This window comes from Adelges cooleyi, unplaced genomic scaffold (genome assembly GCF_023614345.1).
Source record: "Adelges cooleyi isolate 19-005CV unplaced genomic scaffold, UGA_ACOO_1.1 ACOO_flye_CR_arks_rails_tigmint_CR_PRNA_574, whole genome shotgun sequence".
Taxonomy (NCBI): domain Eukaryota; kingdom Metazoa; phylum Arthropoda; class Insecta; order Hemiptera; family Adelgidae; genus Adelges; species Adelges cooleyi.
Window position 1 is genome coordinate 4,508,171 of NW_026096268.1, and position 18,408 is coordinate 4,526,578.

Below are 18,408 nucleotides of genomic sequence, written 5' to 3' on the forward strand. Positions count from 1 at the left end.
TATTAACTGGCACTGTGATTCTCAGTAACATGTATTTTTATTTAATTTTATTTAACTATTATACATTTTTTTTTAATTTTAGGTATTATTTTCAATGCTATAACACATAATAAACTATAAATTTAGCTTACAGTAAGGCTACGCGTAAATTATAATAATATTATAAATAATTATTCTAGAATTAATCTTATTGATTCTTAACAAATCGACTAGATAAAGTCTAAAATCTTAAAGATAATACGTGATGTACGTTGATTGCTAGTATTAGGTAATATTCGTATAAACCACAATATTACACAATACTTAGTAAAAATGATTACTTAATTTTAACAGTACAATTATTATTGTAGAAAATGATTTGTTTACACGATTAGTGTGATAATATTAATATATTTAATATGCATTTAAATTCAAACATTTATTAAATCTATATCATATATAATGTGTACTATAATATACAAAATATAATATTATAATGATGAATCCATTTTCAGGTTGTTTTATAATATAATTGCTTGTTTTTTTTTGGGTTCGGCATAGCTTACGTATAAATTTGTATATATAAAAGAAAATACAATTAATGTGTTACTTTTGTAAGGTACATAATTATTAAATATATGTATATAATTATTATATATATATATATACCTATCGATATTATATGTCTACTTAAACTTATGAAAATAACGTATACAGTGAAATAAAAACATTTGTTTTCAGACTTCGTGGTGCCACCTCGATTTGGTGTTGCATAAAAAAAAAATTCTTAATCAACCATATTTATTCGTACAATTTATTGCAGACAATTTGATTTACCACTAGTATATGTTCTTTATATTATTAGATTATATATTATTTTAATTTATATTATTACATTACATAAATACTTATCTAAATACCGACTAAAACATAACATAATAACAGGGTGTTTTTCAAACAATACTTTGAGCTACTAAACATTCAAACACTACACCTATCTATTTTATATGGGGTGTAAGTAGCGGTTAAGTTGATTATTTTTTTGTTGTCGTTACACAACTCTTAATTCTGTTTTTTTTCGCTACCGGTGACAAAAAAAAAAGAAAAAAAAACGGCGCACCGATTCTCGAACCCAACCATACCCCTAGATCAGGCGCGGATCTATAAGGATATAATGATATAAGGATGAAGGGGAAAAGCTTAACTAGAGCGTGTGGGTAAAAAAATATTTTTAGGAACTAAACCCGTTTTCTCACAATAAAAAAAATAAAATACAGCCATCTTAGTATAATTTTTAAAATTTAACGATTAGATCAACAGTTCACTCCTGTTCTCGCTTAAACTATAACTGAGGAAAACCCCAAAAGCTAACAAATTGACTCGATGAAAAAAGTCTGACCGTGCCAACGTTCATATAAAATAGAATTTCTCAATCGACCAACAATAATGGCGTTTTCAACCGTCTGAAATCTGAAAAACAGACTGCAGTTAAACCTATCATAAATCCATCACACGATTAAAAAAATAAAATGTAAATATATATATATCAATAAATAAATAATTTAAGTACTATCGGCGAACCGTAAAAACACAAACAAATACATCTCAAACATTAACTTAAGTATCCAATTCGTTACAATACAAAGCTAGATAATAATATATAGTATATATTGACCATGATATAGTTCCATTTTGTTTCTCGCACCATTTTACCAGCTGTTTGGATCCGACTCCTCAAATCCTCCTCACTATCGACCGTCTCACGATTTCCACCAACACACGCGGCTCTCTTATAAAACATAATTTACAAAGAAGTTATACCGCAAATATTCGTTATTTGTTTTTTATAAAGATGTAGGCCTATAGAAAAGGGACCTCATAGCCCCCGGGATCCGCGCCTGCATTTCATTATCATAAATTATACTCATCCTAATTTTCGTTTACTATCACTCGGGCGGATTTATTGATCCTCAGCCTTTTAAGTTTGTGACAGAAAACACTTTTCACTGTTCGCTCATTTATACCGTCGCTACCTATTGCGAGAATCGATTGCCGGGTCTTAATTGAGTAGTTAATAATTAATTTTCAGATGAACATTTCATTAAACATAATTTATACCTATATATTATTATTATTATTATTATAATAACACTATACATGGTAGTGTATATGGCTACTAAAACATGCACATGCACATAACCGTGACCGAAAAGCGACACTTTCCTTTATGGGGTGGTTCTTAGCCTTTTCGCGGTAGTTTTCATAGAACTAGGGCAGAATCAGGCAATATAATATATGTAGAAAAGTTTTATAATTTGTAACCCAAGTGCATGGTAAGTGTGTCCTATACACCGCAATGCTATTACGGATCTTGTCATGTTAGTTTCGTTAATTGATTTTTTTACTGTCCAAAATCAACACACACACACTCACATTTTAATCATTTCTTCAGGTGGCACACACAATGGGGAGGGGGCATAACCCCTTCAAAAATATCCCACGTGAGCCACCGATTCCTTTTATTCACAAAACAGAGTACAGTTCATCGAGCGACAAGTGACTTGGGTTCTGTTTAAGTTACTTGTGGGCATAATAATCAAAAAATGCTAAAACACAAGCCAAGCCTATACGGGGACGGTGTGCAATATTCACAGTGTTAAAAAACTCTTTATTATTTTTTTTTTTACTATTATTTTATCGAAAGCTTACGGTAAGGTGTTTAATTGGTTTGATAGCGGCAGTACTAATAGGTTAGGTCAAGTTCCTCGCGGATGAAGTTTCTGTATCATTATTGAACGTACCCGCGAATAAAACATTCTTAGTCTTGTCTTTCAGTGAACTGTACCCATCCATTTTCTCTGACAACAGGACCTTACCCGAAGTGTTTTCCATCTCTTACCAATTACTTCTTCTCTTTTTTTCCATCTACTTCCCACACACACACACACACACACATACATCGACCATAATATTCCCACACGATGGACACGAAATTATGTTTTTTTTTTTTTAATATAAGTTTATGTTTCTTTTTCTCTCATACATTGTGCGTTATTCGTTGTTTTTTTTTACTCATTTTTCTTGTTTTATTTTTATTTTTTTGGGGTATACTTTCTAAGTCCGGGAACCTAAACGCGGCCCGTGGGACAAAGACGCGAGGAGAGGGGAGCGTGTGGGATAGGCGTGACACGTCCGGGACATGTTTTGCGACAAACAAAAAAACACATATTAAGCTAAGCTTGCCGAACGAAGGGCCAGGTGATTGTGGATGAAGGGGTTAGGGTTACTGGTTAGTCGGCATAGCGAAATATGGACGGAATAAGCCGGCCAACCGGGCGGTACAGGACTTAATACAAATAATAAATAGTAATAATTAGTACACAAACAATTACAGCGCAAAAAGTGTACGGCCAACACGAATACTGGCGCGTCTAAGATCACATTTTGCCTAGAATTATATATATATATATATATAAAAGAACATTTTTAAAAACTAGGGCAAAACATAGCCTACACCGATAGTGTCGTGCACGGCTTAACGGACGTGTTATTTTATTTGGAGAAAGGAGAGATTTAGGGGATCTAATACCATAATACTAATAAGGTGGTCCGGACGCGACGGTCGGTGGTCTAAATTTGTAACCGACACAGTGCAGCGTCTACCCGGCTATGTAAAATAATATTATTATTGCAATAGGAAGGTGGTGGTTTCATTCATTTGTATCGTACGTATCGCGTTGTTACAGTATACGCGTGTAAGATGACGTTTCTAATGTTATTTATCGTAATGATAATAGTTATTGTATGTGTATGTAACGATATTAATATAATAATGGTCTGATTACCCGTTATTATGTCGATGGCGATGGGGGAGAGGAGGCGGGAGACGGCTAAGTCTCCCGCCGCCGGACCCGTTAACCCTTCCAACGTCATTGAAGGAGGTTTTTATAAATTATATAAGATAGTATTGGTTTTTAATTTTATTATTATTATTATTTTTATTTTTTTTTAATATTATGATGCGGTTTTCGCTTTGATGTCGTGTGTTCCGTGTGTAGGACAAATGTAAATCGTACACATGGTTAAATTTACACGAGCGACACGCGCAGAATGTTTTATGTTTTGTTGAATTTGCTTTGCTCAAAAGTCGTTCCGGACGACCCGCGTGTACTCGATGGGCTCAGACGTTGAAGATGTAAGAAACGTTTGTCTCCTGACTGGACTGCCGCTTGGTGTACGCGTGGTGATTGGTGATGTAGTAGGACGCCTTGCTGGCCGACCACGAGTTGGCGGACGTCACGTTCTCGTTGTACCGGAGCGTGGCCCAGCAGCTGCGGCTCTGCAGCACGGCGGTGAAGCCGCGCCGGAACTTCTTGTTGAAGAAAGCGTACAGCACGGGGTTGATGCAGCTGTTGCTGGCGCCCAGCCATTGGGCGAGGGGCGTCACAATGGGCAGGAATTCCTCTTCCCACGGCTCGAGCTTGCCGAACAGCTTGATTCGGGCGAATATCGCGTACAGCGGCAACCACGACACCACGAACGTTATGACGACCAACGCCAGCATTTTCACCACCTTCACCTTGCTCTTCTGCTGGATGCGCTCCATCTGCGCGTCCTTGTTGTCCGTCGGTATGGTCCGTCGCGACACCTTCACCCAGATCATGATGTAGCACAGCGATATGGCGATCATCGGCACCACGTAGCACATGCCCAGGTTGCCCACCAGGAAGTACAGATTGCCGTCCAGATAGTCGGGCCACACTTCCAAGCACAGTTCCAGGTTTGGCGCGTCCTTGAAAATGGCCACCATGTCGAAGAACAGCGCCCACGGTATGGTGATGGTCGTAGACACAAACCAAATGAAGCCAATTATGTACCGGGCCCGGCGTGTAGTCACCTGGCACTTTAGCGGATACCAAATGGCCAGAAACCTGCGAACAAAATGGCGGTGTTAGTGCAAGCTATCGGTCTTACATAATATAGAAAACAGTAAGATACATAGGCTAGAGACATGATTCGTCCCCCATCACCCTTAATTAATAATTTTTATGTCTGGATTAAACCTAGAAAATCTACCGTAGATACATTCGTATACACATATCATAGCACAAAACATTCCTAGTATATTATTATATATATTAATAATATTGTTTTAATAAGACAATTTGCTTATTAGAACATTAGTGTAATCGATTATTTTTTTTAGGGGATCAATTTACTGGTGATCATTTTTTTGGAATTAAAATTACTAATCATTATTCAAATTATCCATGTGAGCACTGAGGTCCGTTGAAAGATATCTCTTACAAATTATTACTAATAGTATTACATTTTTAAAAAGGTCAATCCTGCATCTAACCATAGATAACTATTGTTATGTACAAATCGAATTACAATTGTTTACAATCATGGCCAGTTCGTCCAGTAAGTCATGATGGAGGCCTGGACATTATTATCATTATAAAGAAAGAATATAATAATATCATGTAAAAATCGAAGGGACCAAGTAAATAGTGATGAACAGAGAAAAACATGTACAGAGGATTAAACGGGTCAAGCTTATTTTTGTTGTACCCGATACGAACAAGACCGTGTATAGATCCAACTGTTGTTATAATATTTATAACGGTTTGCGTTATTGACAATAGTGTTGCATTATTCTACTAACATTTTTTTATAAAATATTTTAGAAATACCTGTTTTCGTTACGTAAATTGTACTAAAAAATAACAGTTTCCGGTAGTGTAAAAAACATTTTATAATACTAAAAAATAAAATAATGATTATATAAATAATAAAATTCGATTTGTATCAACCGTGGTCGGTGACCTCATTTAAAAAAAAAAAAACATATATCTATATATATATACAAAAACAAAACGCTGTTATCATAGTTATATATTTTTGCATATTTTTTTAAAAAGCATTGTATTTTCGACAAAAACGTTATAATTTCTCAGCTCAGTCGTCGACAATGAAACTGCGAGTTCAAACACAACCGTTTTTTACACGTGACCTAAAAAAAAAACAACAAACAAACGCACAAAAGAGTCTAGTTGAATAGCTTTTGAAAAACCGAGCAGACATTATGCCGCTATCATTATCACACGTTACAAAGGTCGAGACCAGACCGACACAAAGGCCAGCAAATCGAAATAACGTTACCCCGCGGGTTACAATGTAGACTCTATACATGTGTGTATGTATGTATATTTATATATAAAAGAAATCACAACAAAGTTTGGCCGTTAAAAGCGTGTGGCGGATTCCGTCGTTAAGATTAACGTTGATATGGTCCAGACGCAAACGCCCGGCAATGAATTACATTGAGTATGTGTTCAGATTAGTTAGAGCTTAAGAAATTCACATTCTTAACAAAACGAAAACCGACTGGATTTTGTTTTTAAGTGTATCAAATTAAAACAAAATACTGTTTCGTCCCTACTATATAATTAGGATACACGGTCGAGCGAGTCAAACAAATTGGGTTTGTAATAAAAAAAAAGAAAAGAAGAGTTTTTTTAATAGAGTAGTCGCTATACTGCTGCACTATAGCTGAGCTTCTTAATTGCTAATCGATCAGCCATGACGTTTTTTTACCGGTGCATTGCGCCAACCGGAGTGTAAGAAGAAGTGATAAATAAACGATTATGTTATACGCTCTCTCTTAAGTACCTCTAATATATTTTTTTTTCATCGTACCAAACGTTTCGTTTCGCCAACATCGACCACCGCCTGTACGGATGTCCTATAAGCCCTGGAGGAAATAAATCCTTGTTGCGGTGCGATTAAAGTTACCGAGAAAAATATAATTGGCATTTACATTTCCCGGCAATACCACAATAGGCTCAGTCGGCCAAAGTCTTTGGAAACATCGGATCGTACCAGGACACATTAAACGTGATCGGATATAACATTTTTATTATTAAAAACTGCATTTTCGGTTCAAACAACATCGGTGGATAATATCCGGTTATAATATTATATCATAGTACATAATACTTATATTAGCATTACCGAACTTTAATTTTATAGTACCGTCTTATTGTGGAGTTTTTCTCTTTTCCATTCTTCTTGACGTTTAAGACCAAAAAGCCAGACAAAATTTGACTACTTAGGATGGCCCGATTTCAATTCTGTAAAGATATACGAGTTCTATGGCCACTTCACTAGGTTATGTAGGAAACGGTAAAAAATTGGGTTTTATTGTTGAAAATATTGCAAATTCTATTTATTTAATTACAAGACACCATAATATTTAAATGAAAATCGGCTTCCTACATAACATAGTAAAGTAGACAAAAAACCTAATCGAAATCTCTTTACAAAATTGAATTTGACCATCCTAAGTAGTCAAAATGTTGTCTAGCACTTTGGTCTAAAATAAGCCAAAATGACTTTTACTCATAGAAAAAAATTGTACAAATAAAAAATAATACCTTGCTGCTTATACAAATCAACCGGTAAATGACATGATCGAAATTGATGAAAACCTCTTTTTTCTTAAATATTGCCTATACAAAACTCCTTAAAAACAGACCGCATGCAATCCCTTTGAAGAAGAAATAAAAAAGGAACCGCGTTGCAGGTGCCGACGATTTTGCAATAATTGTTCTGCTAATTAAGAACTCTCTTGCGGTGACCAATTAGTGTCTACGAATGGCTTAATCCGGACCTAATTTTTTTTTTGTTATATCGATTTATATAAAGAAATGTCAATTGACAAAAGAAACCCACGAGTAAACATCGGTTACCGCGTCGAGCGGATCGACTTAACCGTTTCCGTTGTCGTTTAGGGTCGGTGTAACGCATTAGACGTGGAAGCCAATACACTTAAACGGTATAAAAGTGTATATTTTGAAATCGACCGCCAGATGGTCGTTAGTGAAGTCGAAGGACAATCAAAATGTAATTTTGTCGAATAAAACGGTTTTGCGCGCCGAATCGACAGAGACGGCTCGACAAAGCTGTAAAATCTGATAATGCTGTTGTTTATGTAATTATTATCTCAACTCGGTGGGGTCTTCTTGTATTGTGTTTACCTGTAGTTCCTGTAGTTGACGGGCCAAGAAGCAAATTGTTTCGGTTAACTCTCGGGTCTTGAGTAATTTACACCAGTGTTTGCAAACACTTAGGTATTCCTTTTGCGGTAATAAGATACGCGGTGAATAATCGTTTACTAGACCCGACGACGGTAGGTACTTTTTTGTTTGTGTTTCAACAACATTCCGACCTTGATCTATATTAAACCGCCACGGGCAACTCGCCGCTGTGGGAAGATTTTTATTTTTACTCTACTAAAAAACAAACTTTAGCCAATATTGTAAATAATATTTATCCAGTGCCGCCATCTTTACCCCAAGGGTACGCGAGACACGAGACCAGGGCCCCTGCACAGCCTAAGACGGTCCTGTGTTTATCGCACACCGTGCAAGGGGCGGAGGGAAATGTTTTTATATTTTAGCTACAACATTAATTTTACATGAAAAATGTATTTATAAAAAAAAACCCTATACAAATATCCAAATGACAGACTATATAATTAATTTACTTTCTTTGATTAGTAAACATTGATTTAAGAAAAAATTCACTATAACCGTGTCGACTCGTTTTTTTTTAATTAATCCGCATTAATCATTTTCAGATTAATGAAAAATCATCGATTTTTTTTTTCTTTAATTTTTGTATAAATAAAATAATATGCATTCGTTATGTATATAATATATTTTGTAACTTTTTTTTTTATCCCAACACTAGACTGATAGTTTTATTCACCTGTCATGCGTGCAGTAGCAATATGTCAATGTCGAACATACCATAAACTTGATTCAGACTTAACTGCAATATATGACATACATATTTGTAGTTCGTTGTCGTACCTTGAACGTTGTCATAATATCTAAATGAAATAATTGTTTTTTCCCATAATCCGTCTCGGCAATCAAATACCGTAACACACCTTATTATCTACATAAATATTTTATTCCTATATTAAGAAAAAAATGTTTCACTACAATATTGCCAATACCCGCTCCGAGTTACCCATATTTACATTTAACTGTATGTTTTGAGCATTTTTTGCTTTCTAGGCGAGACGGATAGCGGGCGCTATCATATAGTGATCACTACAATATCATATTTTTGCATTTGATGTGCCAAATATACTGATAACACCGGAAACTGGAAATTCAATGTTAGTTTGTATCGACTCAGAATTTCCCCCCGACCACAGTGTTGCCCAACTCAGGAATCAAAATAGCTTCATTCTAAAAAGATATCTACACTGAAATTGAGCCCTTAAAAAGTCCTAGCCTTCCGGTATTATCATTTATAGTATTCGGATGTGCCTTACTTTAATCCGACGACTTCCAAACTGCTGGTAAGTTAAAGAGATCAAACATTTTATTGGGCCAGTGTTCATTTTATTATAACGAAGGGTAACCGCGAGTTAATGGTCTTATTGCGGCATGCATTCAGACTTGTAGAGCAATAATTGCACATTATACTATTATATGCACAATTCTATTATATTGTATACATTTTAATGATTTTATTACTACCGATCGGTCCTGGTATACAACACAAAGTTATCAATAGTATTGTAAAAAAAAAAATACACACAAGCACAACAGGCATTTCCTGTTTGAAAATCCAGAGGAGCACTCGGCGAACTTTCAGTGTCGATATTTGTATTGGGCTCGAGGGAATACTCGGCTCGGTTGAAATTTTGGAATTATCACTCTGATTTACGACACGACATGGCATTTCGCGAACACAGTTCGGATAGCTTTACACGGAATGCAATTATATTATCGTTGTTGCCATTATACGGCTTTACATTGAATTTCCGTTGGTTTTATTGAGTATAAATCGACAAAATCCATACTAACTGTTTTAGTATGGACTGCTTGGAACTTTTTCAATGTTTAAGCTCAACACACATTCAACAGCTGTTATATTATTTTGCCAAATTATGTAGTCAATCCTAACACTTCCATTCGTTCAAACTATTTTCATAACTATCCAAACTAAAAATTATGTTACAAAAAATGTCGGTTAACACCTTTATCCACTGACCCCTTCAATTATAATATTAGACGACAGATATTGTTAAATTGTACAGATGTTACCGACGTTTGGAATATATTTCAATAATATTCCCTACATGTCATAAATTTTATAAATAAAGGAGAATTATTTCTAAAAAAAATTATACTATTAATATTTTTCACAAAACTAACTGTAAATAACCCCGTAATGTTCATGTTTTATCAGCGTTTGTGTTTTGGCACAATAAAATGTAAAGTTTTCGTGATAATAACACTTACAAATAATAACAAGTATAATATAAGTGTAATAATAATATATTTTGGAAACGTCTCCCGGAACGGGCTGGAGTAAATTTTGTGTAAAAAAAAAAACCGAGGACATCGTGTGGGATTTGATACAAACCGCCATAATAAACCGGCTATATAGGTCGTATCATAAAAAATAATCAAAGAAGTTTTCCCACAGTGTTGTGTGTATCTATTTGTGGGGGCGAATCTGACTGTAATATTTTATTGATTTATAACAATACACTTAATGTAAAAACGTGTACGCAGGCCTTGTATGACATTTTTCGTTATTATATTACTGTTGCGAAAAGTTTTCTATTTTATTCGTGCGATGAATAAATTACCGTTTACTCTGCGGGTTGTTGTTGATTTTTTTTGAGAGGTAACCGGACTGACAATACGTCCATTTAAGTATTTTCGATTCCAACCAGAGGGCCTAAAGCCAAAAAATCTGTATCAAGCGCATGTGTGTTTCGGTGCCCATTAGTCAGTTGTATCTAATAATAATGTTGGAACTCTGGATTATTTAATTTATGTTTTGTAAAAAATAGGAAGCTTCCAGAGGATTGCCTCGACATGCTTCTTGAATTTGTCAGGTCGGCAAACGGGAAAAAATGTATACAGGCGTCGTAGGTGGTATCGGTCTGAGGGTCAACAAATGTATTTTTTTTTCAAAGGAATTTAAAAATCCAAAAATCTTAAACAACGTTATAAATTTCAGTAAGGCTGTTTTAGACTAACACATATATTATGTTTATTCCTATATTTGATTAGGTAGTTATCATTCGTATGAATGGTACGACCGGATTTGACGATAAAGACAACGGACACCGTGTTAAAGGTTAATGTCGATAAACAAAATACAGTTTAATGCTGTTATTATTATCATCGTTATGTTCACAATTTGATAGTATAGGCGGTGTCCTGCGCTACTGGTAAACTTAAAAAATAAATGGTACCTGGCAAACATTATTAATTCAAGACGGCCGACGTTAATCAATCACGGTGCGTCGAAACGATTAATAGCATTATTGTTGGTGTAAGTGTAGGTTGAGTGAAAGTTTATAATAGACAACTGTCAACGTAGAAAAAAATATCGTTTTTTTTTTTTTTAATACATTTGTAAAGCATTTTTTATCACTTTTTCTCGAATGGACGTTTAACGCATAATAATTGAACACAAAAAGGGGGTCGGATAGTTTTTATTAGCTAATTTTGTAAAAAAAAAAATAAAAAATAGATTATTAAAAATCGACTGTCAATATAATTTTTACACCTAATACTCAAACGATTGTTTAACGCTATAAATGACCAAACGGAGCTTACAAAATTGGCAAGTGTTCTTTTTGATAATTATTGTATTATTTGTGTAGTTTATGAAAAATGAGTAAGAGGATCCTTAAAAGTGGATATTTTTTAACAATATCTCTAACGATTCGTCGAGTGCGTTATTAGTTCGTCTCGTTATTAAATAAAAATGTAAATTATTATTTTGTTGTTTTTTTATTATATAAAATATCATATCTAATACACTTGACATCGCCTAAAAAATATTAGTAGTGAGCCATCACGGCCGAAATACTTATTCTCCAGGCTCTTGGGAAACAGGAGTTTTTGTTTGTTTGATATTCTCCCCTCTTAGTTAAAGCTATAACTATGGCTATAACTTATAAGACTCTCGACTACGCTGAGGACCGCCAAGGATTAAAATAAATCACAATATTATTCACTTGAAATTATTTTTTTGTTTCCTTTTCGTGCGCTTTAGATAAACTGCATTTCCGGTCTGAGGACGATTTATTTTTTTATAACGATAAAAAAAAAATCTACAACATTTATCAATAATTGTGTATTCAGTATTACTATTGTTAATTTAACCGGAACGTGGGCAAGGACAAGGTTGATCCCTAGAGAATACTCAATTCAACGGGTATATAGGTAATCAAATAATGTTTAATAAAGTATTAATTAATGTTACATGTATAAAAAAATCACCGGCCTGTGTCCTCTTGTATGACACTCAGTTGCTTATGCATTTTTGTTATAATAATGATAATGAAGCCGAGTTGACGGTCCTAAATTTCCAAAGTGTCGCTTTCGGAAAATTAACGTTCTCAAGTATAGGTACATATGGCTATTGTACAGTGGATTGTCTAAAAACCAATTTTTTTTTTACTTACCACGCCTCCTAATTAATAGCAGACTATTCAAAGAAGTAATCCCTAAAATTTCAGATCCAAGTACTTACTATTAGCATGGGAAATTGTAATTAAGAATTATTATACACTATATTGCACTACATATGTGATATTGACCAACGATTCGATTGTGTGATTTGACATTGTTGTAATGTTTGCATCTCTCTGGCTCTATCTTTTTTTTTCTCTGTTTATGTACACCTTGGTATGTTACAGTTATGTCAACACTGTGACGACCGTCACAAGGTCCTCCGACGGTTTCAAAATGGTCTGCGGGGCAGACGTTTGCCAAGCGATGACAATAATAATATACTTGGTCGTCATCAAGTTTCCAACAACGGAACAACCGTGTCAAGTTCGGCTGGCCGACCGTAAATGGCGGGCAAGTTCGCAAGTTCTACTCAAACTTGACACTGCTCCGGTTTGAAAGGCACGTATAAAAGACCTGAGCACCGCACGGACCGTCAACAGTTCAGCTCCACACTTACAAGTCTCAACTTCGAGTTCCTGACTTGCCGAAAACTCCATTGCCAAAATGATGAAAATCACGGTAAGTGCGAAATTTATCATTTCCATATCCGACCAAAACCCACACAACATTACCGTTGTAAAGTCGATTAGTGGCATTTTGCAGTCGAATTTTGTTGCATGTATCAGATAAAAACAATATAAAATAGTTTACCAGTTCCGGTTTAAAGTGAAACGGCCTCATAATTGCCATGGGATAGATTTTCGGCCGCGCGATAGCAATTTTACTCGAGACGGTTTCTAGTTATGGTTTTTTTTTTCATTTTATCGTTGGTTTTGGCGTCTTTTTATGATAGTTATATTGAGAAAAAAAAGAGTACAAAGAAGTTGTATAGTATGTAAGAATATTGTTTTCATAGCCGAACAAAGTCCTATGCGTCCGCCCTGCGTTATGATTGCGCTTTTCGTACAGCTTTGATACTTTTGGGGGTAAAAAAATATCACTTTTCAAATCACGTTCAAACAAAAACAACGACAAGCTCGTTTTCACCGATTCTTAAAGCTTACCCGTGCGAAAACGCCATGTGCCAGCCGAATAACTCTATTGATAGAATATAATGGCACGCGATGAACCAATTATAAGGAAATTTTTATATAAAAAAAAAAAAATTCTAAGTTCTCCAAAGGGTTATTCTTATTTACCGGTTGACTACCGAATACCCGTTTTGAAACGTCACACATTTAATTGGTCTCGGAGGTAATTATACTTAAGTACACGCTTCGTGCCAATTTAATTGTTAGAACATAGACTTTTTTGTCCCTTTTTCCGAACAAAAGGTTTTTTAAGAACCGCGTAACAAAAAAAAAAAAAATATATATATAACGATTGGTTTGAACGAAATTCTTTTGGCCGTTTCCTACAAACAAATGTTTTGGGAGTAATGTGTTTTTCCACCAAAAAGTCTTACAATTTTTTGTTTTCCTAAACAGGTGTCTCTAATTAACATCATTTCTTCATACCTCGTACAAGCGTTACCGAAACGAGTGCGACCAAGTTGCGGTACATGATATAATATATTTTTGTGCGTTATTTATTACAGCCTATACTTAGTGTAACGTTGAAAGTTTTGGACGGGAATAAATCTTTGATTGTTACTACAGCGGGGTGTTGAGAAAGCTGTAAAAGTTTTCAATTAAGTACCTATACCGTATTAATCCGTTAATTAAACCGTATCACGCGCTTGAGCGGCTTAGCGCGTAGACTTCACAGTGAGCTCGCGAGACGTGTAAATACATATTACGAAAATTTATATATATATATGTACACATTTTCGGTAACTTACGGGCCAGGGATAACCAAAATGGTTTTTAAAATCCGTATTAAACATAGTATTTTATGGTAAAATGTATATTTTGCCAAAAATTTCCGGCCAGCAAGTCGATAGCTGTTTTCAGTGGCCTTTATTCGACGGCCGAGTCGGTGGACGGTGTTTAAACCAGGGTTGGCATTAAAAAGCCCAACCCAAAAAAGCCCGGGCTAAACCGGGAAAAGAACTGTTTTCCAGTATTTAATTAAAAAATAACATCTCTTTGGTACTTTTGTTCTTCTTTGGTGAGCTTTTACAAGTAATATTGTATAAAAATAAAAACAGTTATACAAGAACACAACATAATTCACAACACTATCGGTCCCTTTTTAACCCATCTGGTCTTTTCTGGGTGTTTTGAGGTGTTATCCCTAAACACCCGAGTGGGTTGGGTTTTTTTCATAAAAAAACCTGTATTTTTACCGGCTCTAGTGTAAACGTACCGCAAACTATTTGGCAAATAATAATGTCATAATAATTGTTAAGATTGTGCAAGGTTTTTTGAGATTCACTATGTTGCAACTGCGTCGGACGGCCTCGGTAAACGGTATACGTTATAATACATGACCAGAGGGCGAGTAGGAAGGATCGATAAGGATGCAATGCGGCTCGACGCTGTGTAGTAGGCTCGTGTCTCTTTGTTTTGTAAATTTCAATTAGCAAAATGTACGTTTAGGTTTTACACTGCAAAATCAATAAACCACGCCCGGTTAAAAAAATAGTACTTAAAAAATAGTATATTTTTTTTTTTTACACTTTTCCGCCACTATTATCACGCATTACGGCCTGACCGATATTTTAATCGAAATAACATGCGCTAAACCAACAACACGGGTGTATTAAAATACTTCTAGTCGACGGGCCTTGTCTGGGCGGAAGAACGTTAGATTGATATTAATTGTTAACAACCCTCTTTATGATTAACGACCGCAAAAGAATAATAATAATATGATGTACAACGACACGTGATAATATATTATTATATACCTATCCATAGTATAAAATAATAAATCTCTCATCGACTACCATTACACTACTTACCACTGTAAATCGAACGCGTTCACCGCTAATACAGCTGTTTATCATCGTTAAATAACTGACAATCGATTGGAATCGATTATTTTAAGAGAAAATATTCGAGCGGTAATGTTGTTTTATACAAAACACACACCATTATAGCGTACAATTATTAATATCTACCGAGTCGAAGCCTCCTAAAAAAATTGCCAAGTAGTAGTTTAATCTATAATATTTCGTTTTGCAAGTACATTTTTGAAACGTTCTCTGCGATCAAGGAGTTATTTTGCAAGTTTACTTTTACTCGGATGAATAATTGCATAATAAAGTACTCCAGTCGATTTCGGATAAGGTACCAAACTCTTGACCTAACAATGTAAAACTGCATAAGGAGAGGGGAAACCCGAATTGAGGGCGAGTTGTCGGGAATCGTCCGCGGCAATGATGTAACTCGTTAAGGGTGTGTTTTCGGTGCGTTGAAATTGTAAAAAAAAATCCCGTAGGTACGACGAAAACCTCGTTAAAAAAAATGTATTATACGCGCAGCGCGCGGTAATAAAATGGAATAGTGTGTATTTTATAATATAAAAATGTAATAATGAAAACGACACAATGCAGCAGCATCAGCTGCGGACGACCATAAATTTGCGTTTCTACTTAGGTACGTTTTTAGAATAATAAATACCGCCGACAGTGGCGGAAACCAATAAACTTGCGCGGCCGCGATCACTACCCAATCGGCCTAAAAGTTCCGTAAAGCTGTACATATATACATACAAACGATAAAAAAAATCCTATCGGTTTTGCCGGATAAGCTCACGGGTGTAACGACCTAAAAACGTTATATTTTCTATTCCACCACAGCCGAGATAACCCTATATTTATAATATTTTACTAGTATAAACCATTTTTAATACAAGAAAAAAATGTGTATAGGCCTAACCAAATGTGTGGCATCGATGCACTTTATAAGTAGTAATACATATTATAAATAATAACTAGTTATTATATATATATATATATATATACATATAGGTAGTACGCTAATAGTAAGTGGTAGTTAATTGCATTTTTATAATTAATGCTTCAATTTGATTGTTTGATAATTAATACTTTTAAATATATTAAATTGCTTTGGTTAGTATCATAATCGGTACATATAAACTCATAAAACAATTTTCTGAATAGACACGAAAAAATCATTTGTAACTTAAAAAAAAAAACCATAGTACCATTGAAATAATGTTTTTCGTTACATTTTACAGATTGCGTTCGCTCTGTGCATGTTGGCCGTGGCCACTGCAGCCCCACTCGTGCCCGTCGTGCCCGTCGTACCCGTGATTGCCCATCACCCTGCCACGGTCGTCCACTCGTCCGCCGTCGTACAATCTCACCCGACCGCCGTCCGCGTGGTCGTGCCGGCCGCCGTCCACCCAGTCGTCCATCCAGTCGTCCACACGGTCGTCCGACCGGCCCTGTCCATCCACCCCGTGGCCGCCGTCCATCCGGTCGTGCCAGTCGTCCATTACTGATGACGTTCACACGGCTATATTGCGGGCTCTTAATTTATTTTTATCTTTTGTAAAAATTATTTATTTCAAAATCACTTTCAAAATATAACCTTTCTCTTGAGAATTTTATGTGTGTGTTTGTTTGTTTGCATAGAGAAGGATTTGTCTTTACGAGCGATGACTAAACAACAAGCAAGAGAGGTAGTTTTTGAAGGCGTCAAAACAATTTTGTAAACTTTGGTGGCACAATGAACACATTATAACTAGGACGTAAGTGTTTCCTATAGGCTACACAGTCACACAGGTTTAGGCTACAGAAGAGGTATCGAATTCTATAATCACACATGTCCCTCATCAAATAAGATACGGAATGGGTATATTGTATAAACCTCTTTCAAACGGAACCCGCAATAATTTCTGCTATAAGAATACAGCCAGAAAAAAAAACTATAAATTTACTATCTTTGTGTCTGTCTCATTGTAGTTTTAATTTTAAATTGAGATTTTTTCACATAATTGCACATACTTTTTTACTCGATAAAATATGTATTGTGGCGTCCAGTCAAGTAAACGCCCTATAAAAAAACAGATTTAATAACCCAATAAAAATCGACTTGTGCTCATGCTATATAAGGTGTCGCTCATCGCATGTGTTATAAAAAATAAAAAAAATTCTACTCGCCGTTTTGCAAAACCATCAGGTTAGCTGGTTCGTTGCCGATCTAGGTCGAGAGTTTATAACGAATCCTTAATTATTTAGCTGTCCCTTATACATGAAAACAAGTGACCCGTGATTGGCGCGTTCGATTTTAACGGGCCGTTAAGTATAATATATATATATATTACACTTTATTTGTGCATTCCCGCATAAAACGTGCGATAACCGTCCACGCGAATGGGTAAGAAAATATATTATAACGAGACGAGGTTCAGATCCAAAGCGATTACATACATCAATCAATCGATACCGTCACGTCCGGGTCGACTAACTAACAGTAATTAATTCTATAATAGTAATATTATCTACGACGTTTTATCCAAACGATGAAGCCATCACACTATCCAAATCCGCCCAAATTTTGTAGAACAGTGATGATGGGCAAAACGGTGACGGCCATTTCGAAAGTATTGTGTATATTATATCGATAATAATAGTGTATATTACAATATGTATATTCGTCCCTGGCCGAACTGCAGCTGTTGGGTTTACATAAAATGAAAAAAAAAAATTCTTCCCTGTCTGACAGTGGCGACAAAAAAAAAAACGGCTCCCGCGTGCAGACGCATTACACGCACAGCCGCCGTTGCGGAGATAGCGTGTAATCTCCGGACAAATTACTGTCGTTACGCCGGTTGCGGTATTTTCGTACCGCCCAAAAGCCCGCGGGAAACCGGCGCATACGTGTAAGCGTTATTACCGATTACGCGTAAGCGAGCGAGACAATTTTCATAACAAATCGCGTTAGAATATATTACATTTTATCGGCCGATTTCGTTCTACAGGACGCATTTTTTTACTCGTTAACTTACT

The 18,408-nt window shown here is 35.5% G+C and overlaps 2 protein-coding genes across 2 annotated transcripts in view; one reads left to right on the forward strand and one right to left on the reverse strand.

Annotated features, from left to right (window-relative positions):
- Positions 1 to 394: 394 nt before the first annotated feature.
- LOC126842861 (neuropeptide SIFamide receptor-like) overlaps positions 395 to 18,408 on the reverse strand; it is a 42,989-nt gene continuing 24,975 nt past the window's right edge. Inside the window, exon 3 of the mRNA XM_050580060.1 lies at positions 395 to 4,910. Within this exon, the coding sequence (XP_050436017.1) occupies positions 4,160 to 4,910 (751 nt within the window). The 3' untranslated portion in view covers positions 395 to 4,159. The remainder of the gene's footprint in view (positions 4,911 to 18,408) is intronic.
- Positions 12,925 to 17,006, forward strand: LOC126842862 (splicing factor 3A subunit 2-like). The gene is made up of 2 exons (XM_050580061.1): positions 12,925 to 13,064; positions 16,632 to 17,006. The coding sequence occupies exons 1-2, from the start codon at positions 13,050 to 13,052 to the stop codon at positions 16,896 to 16,898; spliced, it is 282 nt and encodes a 93-aa protein (XP_050436018.1). The 5' UTR covers positions 12,925 to 13,049; the 3' UTR covers positions 16,899 to 17,006.